The sequence below is a fragment of the Sorex araneus genome, chromosome 3, assembly GCF_027595985.1.
Source record: "Sorex araneus isolate mSorAra2 chromosome 3, mSorAra2.pri, whole genome shotgun sequence".
NCBI lineage: Eukaryota > Metazoa > Chordata > Mammalia > Eulipotyphla > Soricidae > Sorex > Sorex araneus.
In genome coordinates, this window is record NC_073304.1 from 208,729,403 (window position 1) to 208,750,524 (window position 21,122).

Below are 21,122 nucleotides of genomic sequence, written 5' to 3' on the forward strand. Positions count from 1 at the left end.
TCGGCCGACACCTGGTTGTATTATCTTAGTGCTAGGTGTAGTTAGGGGTAACTCTTTTGGGGGACTTACTTGTTGCTGAAGATCAACAATTCTGGAAGGCAAGCATTTATTTTACTGTTCTAATCTCTGTCCTTCAGACAGAGATGTCCTTTAGACTGAGACTTACAAACTTTCGTGATTGCGTTTCAGTCAAACAGTGATTGAGCACCCATCCCTCCACCGGTGCCCATTCTCCACCACCAAGGTTCCCAGTATCCCTGCCCCCCCCCCCCCCGCCCCGCTACACACACACACACACACACACACACACACACACACACACACACACACACACACACACACCCATCGGCTCTGTAGCAGGGCATTCCCTCTTTCTCTCTCCCTTTGGGTGTTATGGTTTGCAATACAGGTACTAAGTAGCCCTCATGTTTGAACAGTTTTAAGACCTTGAGTTGTGTTTGGAGGGAGAAAGGGTAAGAGTAATGTTTATTCTCCTGCAGATCACACCCAGAAACTGCCCCTGACGCCATGTAATCCCACCAATGGCCAAGATCTAGAGAGTATATAAAACAAAGCCCCCGGAAGGGCATGGCCGCAAGACTGCTTATAGTCTAGCCCACTGATATACTTAAAGCAGCACATATGTGTTTGGTTTTGACATACTTGCTATATTCTCTTATATAGATTCTCTGTCCCTCTCGGAGAGCCCAACAAGCTACCGAGAGTATCCCGCCCACACGGCAGAGCCTGGCAAGCTCCCCGTGACATATTTGATATGCCAAATACAATAGTGATAATGGGTCTCATTCCCCTGACCCTGAAAGAGCCTCCAACACAGCACCATTTGGAAAGATGGATAAGGAGAGGCTGCTAAAATCTCAGGGCTGGGATGAATGGATTCGTTACTGGTGCCCGCTCGAGCAAATCGGTGAACAACGGGATGACAGTGATACAGTGATACAGAGGCTACATGTGTTTAGTTTGAACTCTCCTCTCAGCCTACAATGGTCGGAAGAATTATATGATCATTTCACTTCTGAGTTCTTAGGCATATTAGAAAAATATCATTCCACTGTACATAGTCTTGTTCAGGTCACAAAAATATGAAAGTTTAGGGAATTGTAAGTTTATGTTTTTTTCAGAGGAAATGTCTTGAGAGTGTAACAAATATGTTTCTTTGAGAAATGAGCCTCATGAAGCCCAAAATATATGTAGTTCAGTTGGTAAAGATAAGAGTAGGGAGATTGAGATGGATTAGTAACTCCAGTGGGTTCTGCCTGAAAGACAACATAGGGCAGTTCAGGACACCCAATATAAACAAGGTTGTGTAGATATGTTAGTGATCATTAGAATAAAACTTCAAGTCAGTTCCACTGGGTATCATAAGAGCAGGTTTATCCAGTACATTTACTAACCTAAATCTTTAATTGGCATTTTCATAAGAAGTAAAATAGCAAGTGACTAATGTTGGTAATCAGGCAGGATAATCCTCACACTTAACCTCATAGAAGTTAGAATCAAGCAGGAAAATGCAGCTTTTATTAAATCACTGTCATACTGTATCACTGTCATCCCGTTGCTCATCGATTTGCTCGAGCGGGCACAGTAACATCCTCATTGTGAGACTTGTTGTTACTGTTTTTGGCATATCGAATACACCATGGGTAGCTTGCCAGGTTCTGCTTTGCAGGCGAGATACTCTCGGTAGCTTGCCGTGCTCTCCGAAAGGGGCAGAGGAATTGAGCCTTGGTCGGCCATGTGCAAGGCGAACGCCCTGCCCGCTGTGCTATCGCTCATATAATAAAGTTTTATCATATCTTTGCTTAGAGAAAGTGCAGGCTACTCTGGGAGCACATGTTAGATGTACCAGAGGAAATTATCTTAAGTAAATTCAGAAAATCCGGTAGAAGCCGGTAAGTTGGGATGATGGATGTGGTACAGGGAATTTCACAGGAAGGGAGCCCTGAGGAGAAAGAGGCACTGGTATCTTTGAAGAATTGAAAATAGTTCATGGTTTGGAACACAAGTATTAATACTGATTCAAGTTTGCATCCGTGCATGATGGATTGTTTTCTAGGTAGCGCAAGTCTTGTGAGATGCCTCATGGAAATTAAACAAAGACAGCTTCAAAAAAAGAACCTCATAATCTATCTCAGCCAATACAATGTATCTGTGAACAAATGCCTCACAGCTTTAGTCCTGGTTAGCATAATGGGTAAAACATATTCATCTGCCATAAAGAATGATAAAACTAGGAGAAGTTCATCAAACAACCCAATGTGTGTGTGTGTGTGTGTGTGTGTGTGTGTGTGTGTTGGGAGGGGGTGGAGCATGGGTCAGAGAAAGAGAGTGAGACAGACAGACAGACAGACAGATAAACTTGACAGGAATATGATATTTGAAGAGAGAGAAATCAAAATGTCAGCTTCCAATTTATCCTGTTTTCTGCTTGGGAACACGTTGCAAACCCCAAGAAAAGGAAGTAGAGATATGGAATGGAGAGATAGTACAGCAGGTAAGGCACATGCCTTGTACACTCCTGACCTGGAGTCAGTCCCTGGAAACTGCATATGGTTTCCAGAGTACTGCTAGGAGTGATCTCTGAACACTGCTAGGTGTCACACATTAAAGAGGGAAGGGAGGGACGGAGGAATGGAGGGATGGAGGGAGGGAGGAAATGGAAGCATATATCCACAAAGATTTGTATAACATAAGTAAGATTTTTATTCATAATTGCCTCACAGTCAAGCAGAATTGGAAAACAGGGGGCCAGAGCAATAGTGAGTGCCAGAGCAATAGTGCTTGCCTTGCACGTGGCTGATCTGGATTCTCCTGGCACCCCATATGGTCCCTTGAGTCCCACCAGGAGTGATCCCTGAGTGAGTAATCAGGAGCAAGCCCTGAGCATTCCCACGTACGGCCCCCAGACAAACAAACAAACATAAAATTGAAAAACAGTAGATATTTTATCAGCAGAATGCCCAGTAGTAGGAATGAATGTCTAATATGCACAAGCACAGGCAAAAAATTCAAAACCCTATTGAGAGCGCCAAATCCTAACCACTAGACTACCAGGGAACTTTCAAAACCCTATTGAACAAAAAAGGTAGACACAGGGAGCCAGAGTGATAGGACAGTAGGTAGGGCACTTGCCTTGCACCTGCCAACCCGGGGTTTGATCCCTAGCACCTCTTGTGGTCTGAAGAGCACCACTAGGAGTGATCCCTTAGTGCAGAGCTAAAGGTAAGCCCTGAGCATCACCCATGTGGCCCGTAAGACAAAGGGGACAGGGAGGGAGTTAAGCCAGATACAAAGCCATAGAGTATACTTCCGTTTATATGCAGTTTGAGAACAGATAGTGGGAATGACAATAACAAAAACTTAGTTGCCTTAGTGGAAGGGGGTGTTTGGATAGTTCTTTATTTTGATAGAAAGGGAGAGGTAATACAGGTATCTGCTTGATCAAAACTTATACTGTTCACTTAGAGCTATGCATTAAACACGAAATTAATATTCAGGGTTGTGATTGTTGTTGTTTCATTGATTTGTTGATTGGTTTTCAGGCCACAGCCAGCCGTGCTCAGGGCTTCCTCCTGACTCTGCTCAGGGATCACTCCTGGCTCCGGGGACTCTGGGGACTCTCCAGCACCGGTCTTCAGTTTCCCTTCCAGCCCATACTCAGTTCAGATCCTGATTATGGCACTTACAAGCTGTGTGGCTTTGGGTAAACTAGGAAACCTCTCTGTGTTTTAGTAATAGATCTAATTTAGAGTCGCAGCGCTTAAATGAGTTAAGCACCTGGGAGTGCTTCACAGACATACAATCATGAGATTGATAAAGAAGAAAATAGTGTTTGTTTTAGAATGACTTTTCTATTGTGAAAGTTGATACAACGAATGTGGAGTCTGAAGCAAGGATCTGTTAGCCAAATGGTTGTTAAGACCAACCTGCTGGCTTGGTCGAACTCGTGCTTATTGTTTCAGCACAGTGAAGGCAAGATGATCATTTGGGGGACAGTCACCCGTTATATGACTTTGTTTAGGCGGCTTCATTTCTCAGGACTTACTCTACCTCTACTGTTTCCAGACAAGGAGGTTGTATTAGGTGAGGAATTTCTATCCTTTAGAAAGCCTTTTGTGTGTGTGGGGGGGGAGAGGGTGTTTTGTTTTTGTTTTTGTTTTTTTAATTTTTACAGTAGGGCTAAGGCTCTCATCACATTCTCAAAATGACACCTGATTCCCAAATAGTAAGAGGGACTAGAGAGAAAACTAGTCCATTTGAGTTGGTTCCCTTCCCATCTTTGGATCCTATTAAAAAAAAAAAAAAACCCGGGGACTTCCTTGAACTTTGAAGAGTCTCGTCCCTAGCCCTGAATCCTCATGTCTGGTTCTTTCTCACCCATAGTCATCTTTTGCTGCTGTTGCATTGGCCCGTCCGACTGGGCCAAGTTTTATTAAATCTTTTTCCTAAACTCCCTGATGGGCTTGCCCCTGGAGGCCTGTTGTACAGCCATTAGTACCCAGGCATGTGGGACACCTATAGCTCATCATCTGGCTAGAAATTTACTCACCGCATAGAACCTGAGACACCTTTATTGCTAGTCCTCAAGAATGGAAGGGACTGACATATTCCTTCATTAGCTTCCAATCGATGCCCTGCCTTTCGCCTTTCTTTTCTCTTTTCCTCTCATTCATACATCCAATTATACATTTGGGCTAGGTCTTTGGGTTGTTGTTGTTTGGAGGGAGGGAGGAGGGCAGGGTTTGAACTACACCCAGCAGTGCTCAGGGTTTCCTCCGTGCTTAGGGATTACTCTTGGCAGTGCCGGGGATCCAACTGGGTTCAGCCACGTGCACCGCAAGCTCCTTAACCCTTGAACTCTCTATCTCCTGGGCAGCCAGGTCTTTGAAAAGCAACAGTAGCCCACAAATTCTCCTTTATGTGCTAGAATACAGATAACTGTAACTTTCCAACTCAACTAAGAGGCGCCCAGACTTAAAGACCAAAACGACCCAGCACGATCCAGAAGATACAGACTGAGGTGGTACTGCACGATCTCTGATAGCAGCCACTGCTCGCTCTCCTTTTCCTGTTCCAGCCCTCAGGAAGCCGGATGGCTCACACAAGCAAGGGAGGTCCCAGAAAAGCAGCCCGTGTCTGAGCAATCAGTCAACACGAGGCGGAAAAACTCAGGCAGAGACGTGAATTATAAATGCAGTGGTGTGGGCGTGCCTTGGTGGGGAAGAAAGCTTTTAAAGGGGAAGATGAAAGCCAGGGGTTGCGCTTTATTGAAATGAACTATCCTGTCCGGATGTGATCGTCGTCTGCTCAGACATGCTGCAGCCGGGCAGACTGGCTGCTTTCATCTGGGACCTGTAACCTGACTGCCTGGTCAAATCAGGCCACTCCACTCCAAGGTAACCCAAGGAGGGAGAGACTGTTCAATTGAGTTCATATTTGCAGAGCAGGATTCTGTCCTTGCTGAGCCACTTATTTTCTAGAAAATCTGGGAGCTTAGAAGGGGGATTGCAATATCTCTCCAGTTTGTCACATCGTAATAACATGAAAACGTTTTTGTTTGATTTTTTTTTTCCTCTTTTGACAGAATAACACCGATGGACTTTACGAACTTGCCTTTGGGGGCTTAATTTATTGCGTGGGAGTTGTGTTCTTCAAGAGTGATGGCATCATTCCATTTGCCCATGCCATCTGGCACCTGTTTGTGGCCACGGCAGCTGCGGTGCACTACTATGCCATTTGGAAATATCTTTACCGAAGCCCTACAGATTTTATGCGACATTTATGACCAAGTTGTACTAGGTCTCCAAACCAGTATTATTTTAATTATGGCACTTGGGAGTGGGGTAAGACCTGAACATTGCACAGAGGGGAAAAAAAAAAAAACAAAGAAGACACTGCACTGACTTTATATCTTTTGACTATATTTACTGTGAAAGTCTAAAAGCTGTGTTCTGGGATTCTTCCCCTCACAGCAGATAAATAAGGTAGTGAATTAATTCTTCATTCCATTCCACTATCATGAAGGACTCTGCATAGACTTGGCCAACTGATGTTTACAAACCCGGATTTTGTATTTTCATTTTACAGATTTTACTACATGATTTTTCTAAATTACTAGGTCAGGTTGTAAAAGTCAGTGCAATTACCAAGCTTCCTTTTTAAGAGAAATTGTTTCTATCACTTTCCCATCAGCTACATAAAGAATCATGAACAGAACTTACACTACCTTTACCATGTTTCATCTTGGCATAACATGGTTATTTTTTAAATAGAAACTTTAGTTTTTGTAACTTTTTAGGAAATATTTCATTGAAGTGCATCTCTGCAGTTCCTCATTCATGTGAATTTTTGCAGGAAATTTTAAACATTCCACGAACAAACATTATACCTCTTCTGGTCGTTTTATTAAGCATGGAGAGAAATTGCCAATTTTTAAAAAAAAAAAAACAAAAAAACCACAGTTTTCCAAACTTTTCTGCCAACCTCTGACTCTGAATTCCGTGCTGCTTTGGGCCATATACTTGACCAAGTTTGGTTTACCAGTGATGGAAAAGTATTTTGATATCATTAACTTTTTCAGAAGATCCAGCCTTTTCTCTCTGCCTTTGCCATGTTTTCTTCGGGGTGTTCTTTCCCCAGTGGTTGAGTGTCCATATCTGTATTCCGAGAGTATTGTCATGTTGGCCTTCCACTGAAAACTCCTGAGGAGTATTATGAAGTACAGCGGCTAAGTGGTCCTGCCTGTTTGGTGCCTGACAGTTAAGTCATTGTCACTTAGCTTTCTATTATTCATGTGATACACATTTTAGAATTGTGGAGTTAGATGCATAAATTCACATTCTGCCTTCCTCCCGCATCCCCTGATGTGATTTTCTTTTTCATATAGAAAAAGATTTAAAGCATTGTTTGACCGAAGCTCACTTGTCTGTAGTCCACAAGTTATAATATTGGCTCAGTGGAGTGGTATTTAATATATTGTATTTGGTTTTTCCCTCAGTGTCTTATATTAAGATTAACCTATTACTTGCTTTATTGATTAATCTCCTCTTGGTGTTTTAATGAGTGAAATAGCCTTGCCTTTAGATCGGGTACAGAAATGGCCTGTTTTCTTGTAATGGGTTTGATCATTGTTGGTTTGATAATACATTTGGCTTATTCATGTAATTTTGTACTGATAATGGCTTTAAAAGAGGATTGTGTGTGTGTGTGTGCGCGCGCGCGCATGCACCTGTGCATGTGTGTGCCTGTGTGTGTATGTTTAGAATTCTCTGATGAATTGGTGAATTATCAGAGAGTGAGGAATAGAAGAACTAGCATTTGCTAGTGAATTCTTAAATCGTGTACCCAGTGAAAACACCAACCAGACCACTTTTGTCTGCATGACTCTGAACATTTAGAAACCTGTTGTTTTATTGTATATATTTTACTTTAATATATTAACTTGTGTGGATTTATTTAAAGTCTACTCAAAAGTAACACTGTCAAGACCACTAAAATGTATGTAAAAAAAGTGTTGTAGACTAGAATAAAATTGTTACTTGAATTTGTCCCACTGTCTCTAAGTAAGATAACTGTGGAAATGTTCATGTGTGTGGTTGTTTTTTTTTTTTTGAGAATTTGAGCTCATCTAGTATTTGCATGCAATTCATATATACTAGCGCCCCCCACCCCCTTTTTTAAAATTTGAGTGGGAAGAGGGGAAAATGCACTCCGGGCACTGGAGTGATAGTACAGCTGGGAGGGCACTTGCCTTCCCAGCCCACCAAAGTCTGATATCCCGCACCCCCTAGGGTCCCCCAAGTCCTCCAGGAGTGATTCCCCAATGCAGAGCTGAGAGTAAGTTCTGAACACCACCATGTATGCCCAAAAACCAAACAGAAAAACAAAAATCGCACTCTGTTATCTAGAACTTTCCAGCCATTCCCCTCCCCCCCAGTCTCCTTTGGTCCTAAATAAGAAACCCAGGGCCTCATACCAGTGAGGCGTGTATACTCTGTATATCCTGTTTTAATAATGATCTCTAGTCCATGTTTTAAGAATGGAAATGCCAGGGCCAGTTCATCTATTAACCAACAAGCATTTTCTACTTAAAATATTGAATTTAATCAGGGCTAGTCGGGCCCCGAAGGTTGTACATATCGTAAATGACGTATCATTATCCAAGGAAGCCTTTTTGCTTATAGGATATAAAGGTGGACGGGCGTTACAGGCTTTTATGTCACCAACCAGATACACATTGCACTGCAAACCTAACAGCTCTGGAGACTAGTGAGTTTCATGGCCTTTCCAACAATACCGTGCCTCCCCAGTACTTTTGTTTTTGTTTTTTTTTTTTTGCTTTTCTGGGTCACACCCAGCGATGCTCAGGGGTTACTCCTGGCTTTGCACTCAGGAATTACTCCTGGCAGTGCTTGGGGGACCATATGGGATGCCGGGGATCGAACCCGGGTCGGCCGCGTGCAAGGCAAACGCCCTACCCGCTGTGCTATCGCTCTGGCCCCTCCCCAGTACTTTTGTAACGGCTTATGCACCAGCTATTTATTTTACACCTGGAATGCCTTTGCCTTCGCCCTCTCCTGCACTGGCAAATATTTGCTCATTCCAGTCCTTCATCAGATGGCATCTACTGTGCCATTGGCCCAGACCCATTGTGTGGCTAGTGGTGCCTTCCTTTTTCTCTCCAGCACTCCATGGCCCCTGTCACGTGCATGGGAAGTGTGTCTCTTTGTCCCCTCTCTCCGGGGTCAGTCCTGGGACTCACCTCTGTCATTCGCTCCACCTCTGTCTTCTAGCGTAGCTCTGATAGACCTACGGAAGTGCAGAAGAGGGCCGTGAATGAGAGAGTGGAGAGGGGCAGGTTGGAGGAATCAGAGTGAGAGTAAAGCATTCTTCAGGCAGGCATGGTTCTGATCCAGTTCACAGTGTCCATCGCAGTCTCCGGGGCAGGTTCCCACTGAGTGACTGGATTCTGATGGTCAGCTCTCCTCCTGCATTCCCCTGGGGACCCTTCCGATATTCCCCCCGAGGGAGTGGGCCTGAGGCTCAGACGGCACAGGAAAGTGGATGAGAAATTGCTGTGCAGATGTGAAAGAGAAACCCACACTCAGCTGTTGGAGCTTCCGAAGAAACAGCTATGCCTAAGTCTGGAGCATCATCGTGCCTCACCGATTTCCCTTCTGGTTCATTGTTTTTATTTTATGATAACATGAAACAGCACTGCAGCACCAGTCTTAATGCAGAATTACACTCAAAAGGGAATACCTTTGAAGGATTGTCACTGTCACTGTCATCCCTTTGCTCATCGATTTGTTCAAGCGGGCACCAGTAACATCTCTCATTGAGAGACTTATTGTTACTGTTTTTGGCATAGCCAGTACACACGGGTAGCTTGCCAGGCTCTGCCGCGCGGGCTCGATACTCTCGGTAGCTTGCTGGGCTCTCCAAGAGGGGCGGAGGAATTGAACTCGGGTCGGCCTCATGAAAGGCGAACACCCAGCCCTGAAGGATTGTAAACACTTTTTTTTTCAGATTTTTTTACTCTAAAAGCACACAAAATGGGGCTAGAAAGATAGTACAGCGGGTAAGGTGTTTGCCTTGCATGCGACCAAAATGGGTTCGATCCCCGGCATCCCATATGATCCTTTGAGCACTGCCAGAAGTAATTCTTGGGCATCCCCAGATGTGACCCCAAAACAAATATACATACACATAAAGCTTTGGAGAATGCAAGACTGAAATAGAAAACTCAAAACTAAAACATCCATCATCCGGTTTCATTTTTGCATAATTCATGTCAGCTTTCCTCCCCTCTTTTCAGTATTTGTTCTGTGTTTCATTTAATGGTTTCAAATATACAGTCGATATAATTTTCCATACTGCTTTTTTCACTTAGTTTTTTCATAAATATTTAGAAATGTTTATGTATTTTCTTTGTTTCATGCACTCATTTCAAATATGCTGTCTATGTAATTTTCCATACTGCTTTTTTCACTTATTTCTTTCATAAATGTTTAGAAAAACTAGTGTATAGTTTTTGTAGCAAGTGACTTCATTGCCTCTGCCATAGTCTTGGACTGGATATGCTGCCTGTTTTGTTTAATCACTGTATTACTGTCATTCCGTTGCTGATCGATTTGCTCGAGCAGGCACCAGTAACGTTTCCATTGTGAGACTTGTTGTTACTGTTTTTGTCATATCGAATACGCCATTGGGAGCTTGCAAGACTCTGCCATGCGGGCGGGATACTCTTGGTAGCTTGCTGGACTCTCCAAGGGGGGCGGAGGAATCGAACTCCGGTCAGCCGTTTGCAAGGCAAACGCCCTACCCACTGTGCTATCGCTCCAGCCCTTTGTTTAATCATCTGCTTTATTTCAGATCCTGTAGATTGTGTCCTTTTCTTCATCATTAGGAATGGTGTGACAGCAGACACATTTGCATTGTTTTGTTCTTGTTTGTGATTGGGCCTTTAAGTAAGACCTTGATGAACAGAGAATGAACAGTGGCTGGATTGGCTACTTAGTATGCTACTTTACACAGATCATTTCATCTTGACCCAAAAACCTTCTGGGCTGTTGTGTATTTTACACTTATTATCCATCTTACAGAGGCAGAAACAGCTGATAAGTTTCCTCATCCGAGGTTAAGTGGCTGAGCCTGAGCCCAGGAAGGCAGGGGTCAGCTTTTACTCTCAGGAGCACAGTTTCCAGGTCAAAGGAAACCGAGGGTTCACCCAAAGGCAGATCTTTTCCAAACAAAGCTCCTTCCAAACCTCTGCATTTTCCCTTGTTCACTGGGTTTATGTCCGCTCCTTCTCGAGTGCTAATTACAGAGTGGAGTGGGAAAACCTCCAAAGGAAACTGACCTGGGAGAGACTGGTTCAGCCCCCTCCTTGTGGAGCAAAATAGTTTCCCAGGAGGACCCGAGGCATGTTTTTAGTTTAAGGAGGTTAGAATGACTTGCATTCGTGTCTTTCCGCTGCTCTTGCTATTTTTAACAGACAGTGCCAACATGTTCTCTGCCGTTGCCACCTACATCCCTGCAGAGTATCTGTGGTGTTATTTTTTTCCAAGAAAACATGCTACTGTGCGCTCTGGCTGCTCCGTGGTGGGAGGGGAGGGGAGTTAAAGCTTTTCTCATCTGGGGCCTGTTCAGTCCACCCAACCAGCTTCCTGCTGTTTCTCAGCTACTTATCACTGGGACTTTCACTGCACACAGAATTATTACGTTAAAACAGACTAACCAGGCCGAAGAGGGCCTTGGGAAAACATGCTTTGGAATCTCCCTGATTCTCCCGGGAGGAGTCCCGGGTCAGCTGATTCTTCTGTGCCAGGCCAGTCTTGCCCACACCTGGTCCAGTGTGTCAGTCACCAGAAGAAGTCACTATCACCGTATCACTGTCATCCTGTTGCTCATCGATTTGCTCAAGCGGGCACAAGTAACGTCTCCATTGTGAGACTTGTTACTGTCTTTGGCATATCGAATACACCACAGGTAGCTTACCAGGCTCTGCCGTGTGCGCGAGGTACTCTTGGTAGCTTGTTGGGCTCTCCGAGAGGGGTGGAGGAATCGAACCCGGGTTGGCTGCATGCAAGGCAAACAAACGCCCTACCTGCTGTGTTATCACTCCAGCCCAAAAGAAGTAAAAAAAATTTTTTTTCCTCAAAAGGAAACTGTTCTCTTGAAGTAAGGAGCATTTTCTGACTGCTGTCTGCCAGGTACATGGGTTTTTAGTGGTGGTGGTTTTTATTTGTGTGGGGTCTACACCTACCAGTGCTCAGGGGCTACTCCAGGCAAGTGATCAAGGGGCCCATCTGGTTTAGGAGGCAACCTAGCCTCCAACATGAAAATCGTGTGCTCCAGCCCGTCACACTATTTTTCTGGCCTTTTGCGCTGCATTTCAGCTGCTGTGGGACCAGCCAGCCTGTGACAAATGAACTGGGTGAGCTTAAGTAAATTATGGATCATCTTGAATCCCCTTCTGCCAGGGGAATAGAGCACCTTCCTCCTCGCAAAGTCCTCAGGATGAAATCACCTACTCCCAAGTGTCTAGTTTATGCCTTCTGGCATCTGATTGGCACTAGATAAATGTTAGCTTCCTTCCCATATGGCTTTTAAAACCATGGCGCTAGCCCACCTGCAGAGATGTAGAAACAACCTGAAAGACAAGTTGAGACTCTTAAAATAGTCTTGTGCTTTTTTAGCTCTTATAAAAGGTCCTGGATCAAATTGTGACAAAGGCTAAGCTTAAGGCAGATGGTCTCCCAGGCTCTCTAGTGATTTGTGCTCTTTGGGAGGGGGGGGGGGAAGGTTCCTTGAATATTCGCTCTTTCTTAGGACTGAGCACTCCATGGAGAGAGGCCAGAATTGAGGGAGCTGTCAGGTCTCTGTCTGTGTCCCCAATGGAAATATATCTGCCTCGCCAGAGGCCTTCCTCTAGCTGCAGACACCGCTGTCTCTGGACAGCAGGTCAGTCAACATCTGTTGTGCCATGAGAGGGGTCATTGGAAGAAGCTCATCTACCAGACCCACCTTCAGTGGTTTCTCCATCTTGTCTTCCCAGTCCCACTCACTCAAGAGACATGTGTTGGGTATCAAATCTATGCGAGGGATGACCCAAGGCATGGAGGCTGCCATGATAGAAATGAATCAGCAAGACCAAACTATTGTTCTCCCCAGACAATTCCCTGCCCCTTCTCACTCAATCTCTACATTTGAGTCCCTTGGGTTAGCTGGCTCTGGACACTACTCTATGGATACCTCTGACCACTGACCACGGTTGCAACTTTGAATAGGCAAATGGGACAGGATGCTGATTTGAGTTGCTTTTCAGTCCGGGTGCCTTACTTGGTACACTAGACCCGGGTTTCGGGAGCTTGACTCCCCTGCCTGACACCAGCCTCCGCTCTGGCTTTGGAGAGCACAGAGCAGCTTGGCCGTTCTTTTCTTGCGTTGGGGGAGATGTGGGGGGTGTGAGGAGGAAACGGGAGGGAGGTGGGAGTGGACTCTTACTACCCTGTGGTGCCAGGGATGGAACCCAGAACTCCCTGGCACCGTCTCCCGGTGTGAGCCACAGGCTTGTTATTTATAGGAACCCTGCAGTGAACCCCACGTTCAAGTACAAAATTCTTAGGAGAGAGTGATGTAGGCAGGTAGATAGGAAAAGGCCCTTGACAATGAAATTTTTTTTTTTTTATTGAATCACCAAGTGGAGGGTTACACAGTTCTCAGGATTATGTCAGTTATACAATATTCAAACACCCCTCCCTTCACCAGTGCCCATCTTCCATCCCCAACCCCCCCAGTATATCTGCCGCCCCCTCCCACCTCCCTAGTCCCCACCCTTGTACGTGGTAAGTTTCACTTCATTTGCGCTTATCTCGATTACATTCCATGTTTCAACACACAACTCACTACCGTTGCTGGGGTTTCCCCCCAAAAAGAAAAAGACAGTCCTATTGCCAATGAGGCATTTGATAATTCTCCATTACTAAGCATATAGAGATATTAAGTCCTGCTGTTTGTTACATAACTTTTCTTTTTCCCCCTTGCCCCGCGCCACCGAGTTCACGCCTGTTTAGTAATCGCCACGCTGTCTGACAAAGGGAAAAAAACCGAAGAGGATGGTTATTTCCCGTCATCAGCCGGCGTGGGGCTCTGGCTTAGTTGATAGTCTAGTAGAGTGTCTGGAAGCAGTTTCTGGAACCAAAGCTCTTGCGCTGATATCGGCTCCGGCTCAAGATACCACCAGCGTCCCGCTGGTCCATGTACCTAATTTTTCCCCTTATTTCCCATTCCCACGCCACCAGGTCTGTTTGCTTAATGGACATCACACTATGTTTGACACCACGCCACGTTTCTTCCCGAGAAAGAAGGATATTTCTTCTCAGCCGGCGTGGGGATATAGCTTAGTTCAGTCTAGAGAGATGGCTACCATTTTGATTGCCTTCAATATTTCAACAAAATACTTACAATTCTTGTTAGGATCACCCACAAAAGTCCGACCCATTAAGAAGGAACCATTACATACTGCTGATACTAAGATGACATTAGGTCGCGCGGCCGCTGCCGCGGCCGCGCGGTTCTGGGTTTCTGTCTAAAGTCCAGGGAAAAAGTTGAAGGAGAGAGAGAGAGAGAGATTTCCGCACGGGGGACCTGGTGGAAACTCTCAAGTCACATACTGCAGGTTGCTGGTGGGCTGCCGGTGTCCCAAGCAGCTCCATCCTCTTCGTCAGTCATTCTGGGGGTGCGGGCGCGGAGAAATGGGAAAGCCCACGTGGCTGCACTCTCTTTAAGTTTGACAATGAAATTTAGATAAACAAAGTCTCTTGGAAGGAGAATCCTGAGACTGACCTACCCTGTAGATACAGAAAACAGACCTGATAAAACCTTGAGGAGGTTGGACCCCTCCCCATAAAGTTCCTCAAATTCCAAATTCCGTTGACCTCTCCCTTAATCTGATTAAAATGTGATCCAGCCTAAAGAAGACCCAGCCTCCCTGATAACCTCCATAGCAATGGACTTTTACCTGGGAAGAAGCCCCCACATGGGAGCAGGTTGAAGAGACCCTATAAAAGACACCTTGAACAAAGGAAGTGCGTGCATATGCTGCCTGAGCCCCTGTGCTGTTTGTGCCACGTGGCCAAGCACATGTGGTGCCCGAGCACATGTGTCACCTGCATCTCCCCCCTTGGGATGTGTACTTTCATGCTTTCGTGTCCAGTGCTAGGATGTGTGTAGAGCTCTCTCCACCCTTGGAGAAGCCCGCGTTCTCTTTTGAGCACGTTATTCTTACTATTCTCTCTCCCACTTATCCCTTCCTCCTTCCCCTAGAAACCTCTGAATAAAATCTATTTACTTCACTGCTTGTCTACTCCTGAAATTCTTTTCCGCGAGCCAGACAAGAACCCAGTAACTCTGGGTCCTGGGTGGTAGAGGCGGTTGGGGAGAAAGTGACCGTCTTTCTCCTCCCCGATTCACAGAAGTCACCCATGGGTGACTCTTGATGACACAGAAGTCATCAAGAGAATAATGAATGCCTCTGAGAGGTGACAGTGCTAAGGATCCCTCCCACTCGGGGCCTCACCTGTGCTTAGCATGTGCTCAGTCACGGAGTCACGGCCCTCAGATCCAGCAGATGCGCAGGTGGACCGGGCCCCTGACAGGGACCTCTGCTCTCTTCCTAGGTACTGGGAAGATGAATGGGGAAACACCTGCCAGGATCCAGGTGTTTGTTTTCCTGCTTGCTTCTGCCTCAGGGCTAAGCATGGAGCCTCCCTTATTCACCTCTATCTTGTCTTCTTGTCTCACAGGCCTGCAGAGTGTCTGGGGAGCTGGTGCAAGTGTTGGCCCTGAGGGCCCCTGGAGCCCCCCCCTGGGGAGAAGGACACAGGAACAAATTAGCAATCATAATGCAGCCTAATGGCAGTGCGTGTTTGCCTGGGGTTCTATTATTGAGAGAGGAAAGTGATTAGCTCTCCTCCCCTGGGAATGGAGGAGACAAGCCTTCCCTGCAGAGGAGGAGTTTGGGCAGAGACCTCATGGGTAAGAGAGCAGTGATAGGAAAAACAAGGGGGGCAACAGGCTGAAAACGTGCACCATTTCAGGCACAGGAAAGAGAGTGTCGCAGGGGCGTGGGATGCACCTGCAGGAATTTTGCATGCAGATGTCCAGAGGGGACAATAATAACCCCATGTCCACTGGGAAACTAAGAAGGGCCCTTTAGACACTTTAGGAAAATGTGCACAAGAATTTTTCTGCAGCAAACTCAGAATCCAAGTGGGTTTCTTGGTCCTAATATTTCTGGACTTCCTTTACCTTTCCTCTTTTTTTTTTTTTCTCGACCTCTCACAACCACTCAAACACCATAGCATTCTAGTGGAAGGCAAATATCTTTGTTTTTTGCTTGTTTGGGGTTTTTTTTGTTTATTTTTTGTTTTGTTTTGTTTTTTCACTTTGCTTTTTGGGTCATAATGCACGGTGATGCATGGGGGTTACTCCTGGCTTTGCACTCAGGAGTTACTCCCGGCAATGTTCAGGGGACCATATGAGATGCTGGGAATCGAACTCGGGGCCAGCCGTGTGCAAGGCAAACGCCCTACCTACTGTACTACTGCTCCAGCCCCAGAAGGTAAATGTCTCTTGACTCCGCAGAGCTAATTCCTTTGTTCCTGTCCCCCCCTGTAAAGGACATGCTGAATTACTTGCATGGACCATGCATCCTTGGGGACATGATCCTGTGCTACTGGCAGAGACAAAGCAGAGCCAAGGGAATTTTCAGAGACCTTCACTGAGGATTCTGATTCACACAACCAGGAAGCGTGCCTGCTCCTACTTGCCAGATGCCCTATGCCTTTTGGGGTCTCTCCCTGAGGAGAACACGAACTCCGACACCTGCCTCGTGGCACTGGCCCCCTCATGGGAGGGGAGTTGGAGGGGAGTGGACAGTGAAGGAAATGTGCATGAAATGTGCAGTAGGGAAGAAGGTCATAAGTGCAGGGAAAGGAAAATGATCAGACAGGGGGGCCAGGTGCTGAGGGTAGGATGGAGGAGGGCTTCCAACAAGGATGCTGAGGCTGTTTCCTTGAGGATTGGATAAGGATGAGGAGCTGCCAGGAAAGGCATGGTGCTGGGGTGCCGCGAGAGGGGAGGAAGCTGATATTGAGCGGGAGCTTGGTGATGAGGGGAAGGGCCTGGGGCCACCGTGGAATGATAGACCTTCCTTTCACCAGACATGCTTCTTCCGAGTCCTCGCCCTCACTACTCCCTGATCACAGGCTGTGTTTGGCTTATCTAGTCCACAGTTTCTGCAAGAATTGCTCTGGGTTTTGGGATAGAGAGAGACCTGCAGCAGGTAAGGCATTTGCACAAGGCCTCAATCCTGAGTTCAGTCCGGACATCCTTTGAGGTCCCCTGAGTGCCACCAGGAGGGATCCCTGAGCACCGCTGGGTGAGGTCCCAAAACCAAACAAAAAACTTATTCTGGGTCTGTTTGGTGAGAATGCCTCATTCCTCCTCTTGAGAACTAAGGAAATTCCTTACCCCCTACCCACCCACCCCTGCCCTCTTACCTGCCTCAAGGAAGCTACCCGCACCTCCGCCCCCTACCCTGCCATGATGAATCCCTGCTTGTCCTTAATTGTTCTCAGAGCGAGAGCTGAGTCTGATCTTTCCAGGGCTCGAGAGCGCTACTGTGGCGGCTCCATCTGGAACAGGTGTGGTGGGGGATTCAGTTCCTAACAGGGTCCCGATGGACTCCCTGAGGCCTGACTTGCCCCTGCCTAGCCTGAAACACAGGCACGGGGTGCTTCTCAGGGTGGGGTCCCTGGCAGTCCCCTGCCTTGGGTTAGAAAGATCCCAGTGTCTGGCTCCTGGATGGCAGAGGAAGACCAGGACAGGTTCCCAAATGTCAGTCTGTGTATCTCTAAAACGCAGGAGAGCCTCAGAGAGCATGAGGCCTGGACAAATGTTCACTTAACAGAGGGTAGGGTGGGCTGGACTGGGTCGGACTGGAAGGATAGCACAGCGGGTAGGGCATTTGCCTTGCACACGGCTGACCCGGGTTTGATTCCTTCTACCCTCTCAGGTAGGAGCCTGACAAGCTACCGAGAGTATCTCGCCCGCACAGCAGAGCCTGGAAAGCTACCCGTGGCATATTGAATATGCCAAAAACAGTAAAAACAAGTCTCACAATGGAGACATAACCGCTCAAGCAAATCGATGAACAGTAGGGGGACGACAGTGCTCCAGTGCTACAGGATGGGCTGGTGTCCCCAGGCAGCCTAACCCCATGGTTGTTTCGGAGGGCAAGAGTAGCAGCTCCCTAACTGGAGGGAACTAAAGTTCTGACCGACCTTCCTCCCCTCCCACCCCACCTTATCCCTGCCCACTGTTTTTTGCTCCTTTAGGAGAAAGCTTCTTTGGGTCCTAGTTTATCTGTCTTTTGCCCTTCCGTTTCATTTGTTCCAGTGAAGCTCTCGGCAGTAGAACTCTCTCCCCATGCTCTCGTTTCCACTTGTCAGTTTGAGGAGCTTGAGCCCCTGGGGTAGAAGTCTGGCTCATCACCTGGCAATGAATGGCACCCGCTGTGACCCTTCACAGATCTGCGCTGGGCCTTCTGCCCTGGCAGTCAGGCTGAGGGAGGAAGGAAAGTCATGTTCTCCCAGTCATACTCTCCCTTTGGAAGGCGGGGCGACGCTCTCCGCCTCCAGCGCTGAGCCAGAGACCTGGCCCTCTGCAAGAGCTGAATTCCACTCCCCACTGTTCTCCATCAGGGGCCGCCCTGATGAAACAGACTCAGTGCAGAGCGTTGGGGCCGACTGCGTCCTCTCTTCCCAGGTTCAGGAAAGGCACGGTGTTCCTCTCCGAGGCTCTTCCTCAAGCCCACCAGCTCCACAGCCAAGCCCTGCCCACCCTGTCACCTTCAGTGCCTATTCCATTCTCTGGGACTTGACAGCACTGTTTACTTCCCCTTCTGTGTACATTTAAAAATAAATTTTTTTAATTAGATCACCATGAGATAAACTGTCACAAAATTGTCCGTGATTGGGTTTCAGCCACGCTATGTTCCAACACCTGTTCCTTCACCAGTGTAGATTTCCCACCACCACTGTCCCCAATTTTTCACCTTCCATGCCCATACCCAGTCTGCTTCTATAGAAGACACTTTCTTCTCTCTCTCTCTCTCCCTCTCTCTCTCTTTCTTCTGTCTCTATCTATCTATCTATCTATCTGTCTATCTATCTATCTATCTATCTATCCATCTCCCTCTCTCTCCTTTTGGTCATTATGGTTTGCAGTACAGGTACTATAACGTTATCACGTATATCCCTTCACCTACTTTCAGCATTCAGTTTTTATCCACAGTGATCATTTCCAACTGTCATTGTCAGAGTGGTTCCTTCTCTATCCTTATTACCCTCTCTACTCTCTCTCCCTTTCCCCAACTTGTGACAAGGTTCCAACTGTGAGCCTCCAACTCCTGGCCCTCATTTCTATTGTCCTTGGGTAATAGTCTCAGACTGTGTTTTTTCATATCCCACAAATGAGTGCAGTCATTCAATGTCTCCTTCTGACTCATTTCACTCAGCATGATACTCTCCATGTCCATATATTTATAAGCAGTTTAGTACAGTGGGTAGGGCATTTGTCTTGCATGCGCTCAACCCAGGTTCGATTCTTCCTCCATTCCTCTCAGAGAGTCTGGCAAGCTACCGAGAGTATCCCGCCCGCACGGCAGAGCCTGGCAAGCTCCCTGTGGCATATTCAATATGCCAAAAACAGTAACAACAAGTCTCACAATGGAGACGTTACTGGTGCCTACTCGAGCAAATCAATGAATGGGACAACAGTGCTACAGTGCTAGTGCTACAGATTCTTCCTGGTGGCTGCATAGTATTCCATTCTGTAGCTATACCATCATTTCTTTATCCAATCATCTGTTCTTGGACACTCAGATTCTGGCTATTGTGAATTCCACCTTCTTACATTCCCTTGGCCCTTGCCTCTGACCTTGCTACCTCCTGTTTTCTCCAAACCTGCCTGGCCTCCTTCAGTCTCCTTCCTTGACTTGCCCTGCTCTCCTGTTCCTTCTGTTCTGGTTTCCTGGACTCTCTTCTCAGCCCTCTTACTTTTGTCTCTTTCTCTTCTCTACCTCGGTGGTCTCTCGTGTGGCCATCGTGAGGATCTACCTCTAGCCCCCAACTTCTCCTAGCTTCCCAATCCTTAAACCTTTAGCTTATCCCTGGCTCTTTCCATACCAATGTCTCTCACTCACTTTGCCAAAGTCAACATTTTCACAGGTCAAGGAATCTTTCCTCTCAAACCCGGTTCTCCTGCAGTATTCCTTGAGTGAGCCAACCACGTGGTTAGCTACTCCAAGGGGTGTTTAAATTTTACACCTGCAGATAGCACTGGTCTGCACACAAACCACAGACCAGCAGTTGAAACCACTAATCTCTGGGTTCCTTATGCCTTCTCTTACCTCTGCCTCCCCTCCCCCACATTCCATCCGTCCCGAAATCTCAGACTCTCCACCCAACTTTTTCTCTGACATCTCCCCTTCTCCACAAGCACTGCCTCAGGTGAGGGTCTTATCCACTAGTATAATCACAATATACCAGCGATTGCTCCCAACAGGACTTGTGGCCTTGCATCCGATTCCTTCCATCTCAGACATCGCTAATCTAGTCTCCATTTCTCCCAGGTTTTCTTTCCAAAAGGAGCTCCTGATCCATTTCTCTGGAATAGCCACCTCCCTATTCCTGCCCCCCACCCCTCACCCCCCCACACACACACACATACTTCTTCCTAAGTCCCTGTTGGATCCTGCACTTACTTGCCTCTGCAGACTCAGCTCCAGCTGTCCCCTCCACTTGGTCAGAATGCTTGTCCCTGCTCATATACACTCCCGTTTGGTCCCACTTCCATACCTTTCCATGTGTTTCCTCTTTTCTAGAATCTTGATGGTCTGTATTATCTCCTTTATCCAGCAACATTTAAAATTCTCCTTTCTCAATGCGGTCTAAGTTTGAACCATTCTCTGGCCCTAAAACTCTGTCTGATCTGACCCCACTGGACTTGAAGCCTATTTCTCCTTTACATGCTCCACTGTGGTAGCTATTTATCTGACTGTAATTGTCTTTACTCACAGCAGAACTCAAAGTGGAGGGGAGCTTTGTAATCATTATAACCCCGATCCTTCGGAAATTCTTGACACATGGAAGCTCCTTGGAACATAATTATTGACTAAGTGAATGAACAAGTTGAATGACGGCATGAAGCCTGATGGTCGATGACAGGGAAGGGAGCATTTGTTGAAAGGACGTCGGTGATAGTGAGAAGATATGAATCTGGAATTCTAGACCTTCAGAGGAGATACTGCTAAAGGAACTGAAGTCTTCAGAAGAGACAACAAAAAAAAGAAGAGTCTAGAACCAGTCCTGATCTCAGTGCACGGCCTTCCTCGAACAGAGCCAACCTCAATCCCATTGATCTTTTTTATTTTTTTCTTTTTAGGTCATACCTGGCGATGCACAGGGGTCACTCCTGGCTCTATACTCAGGAATTACCCCTGGCGGTGCTCAGAGGACCATATGGATATGGGA

General features: G+C 46.6%; 1 protein-coding gene across 1 annotated transcript in view; it reads left to right on the forward strand.

Moving 5' to 3' along the window:
• The window catches only part of MMD (monocyte to macrophage differentiation associated), a 29,898-nt gene extending 22,328 nt beyond the window's left edge, over positions 1 to 7,570 (forward strand). Inside the window, exon 7 of the mRNA XM_055131663.1 lies at positions 5,606 to 7,570. Within this exon, the coding sequence (XP_054987638.1) occupies positions 5,606 to 5,806 (201 nt within the window). The 3' untranslated portion in view covers positions 5,807 to 7,570. The remainder of the gene's footprint in view (positions 1 to 5,605) is intronic.
• The last annotated feature ends 13,552 nt before the right edge of the window (positions 7,571 to 21,122 follow it).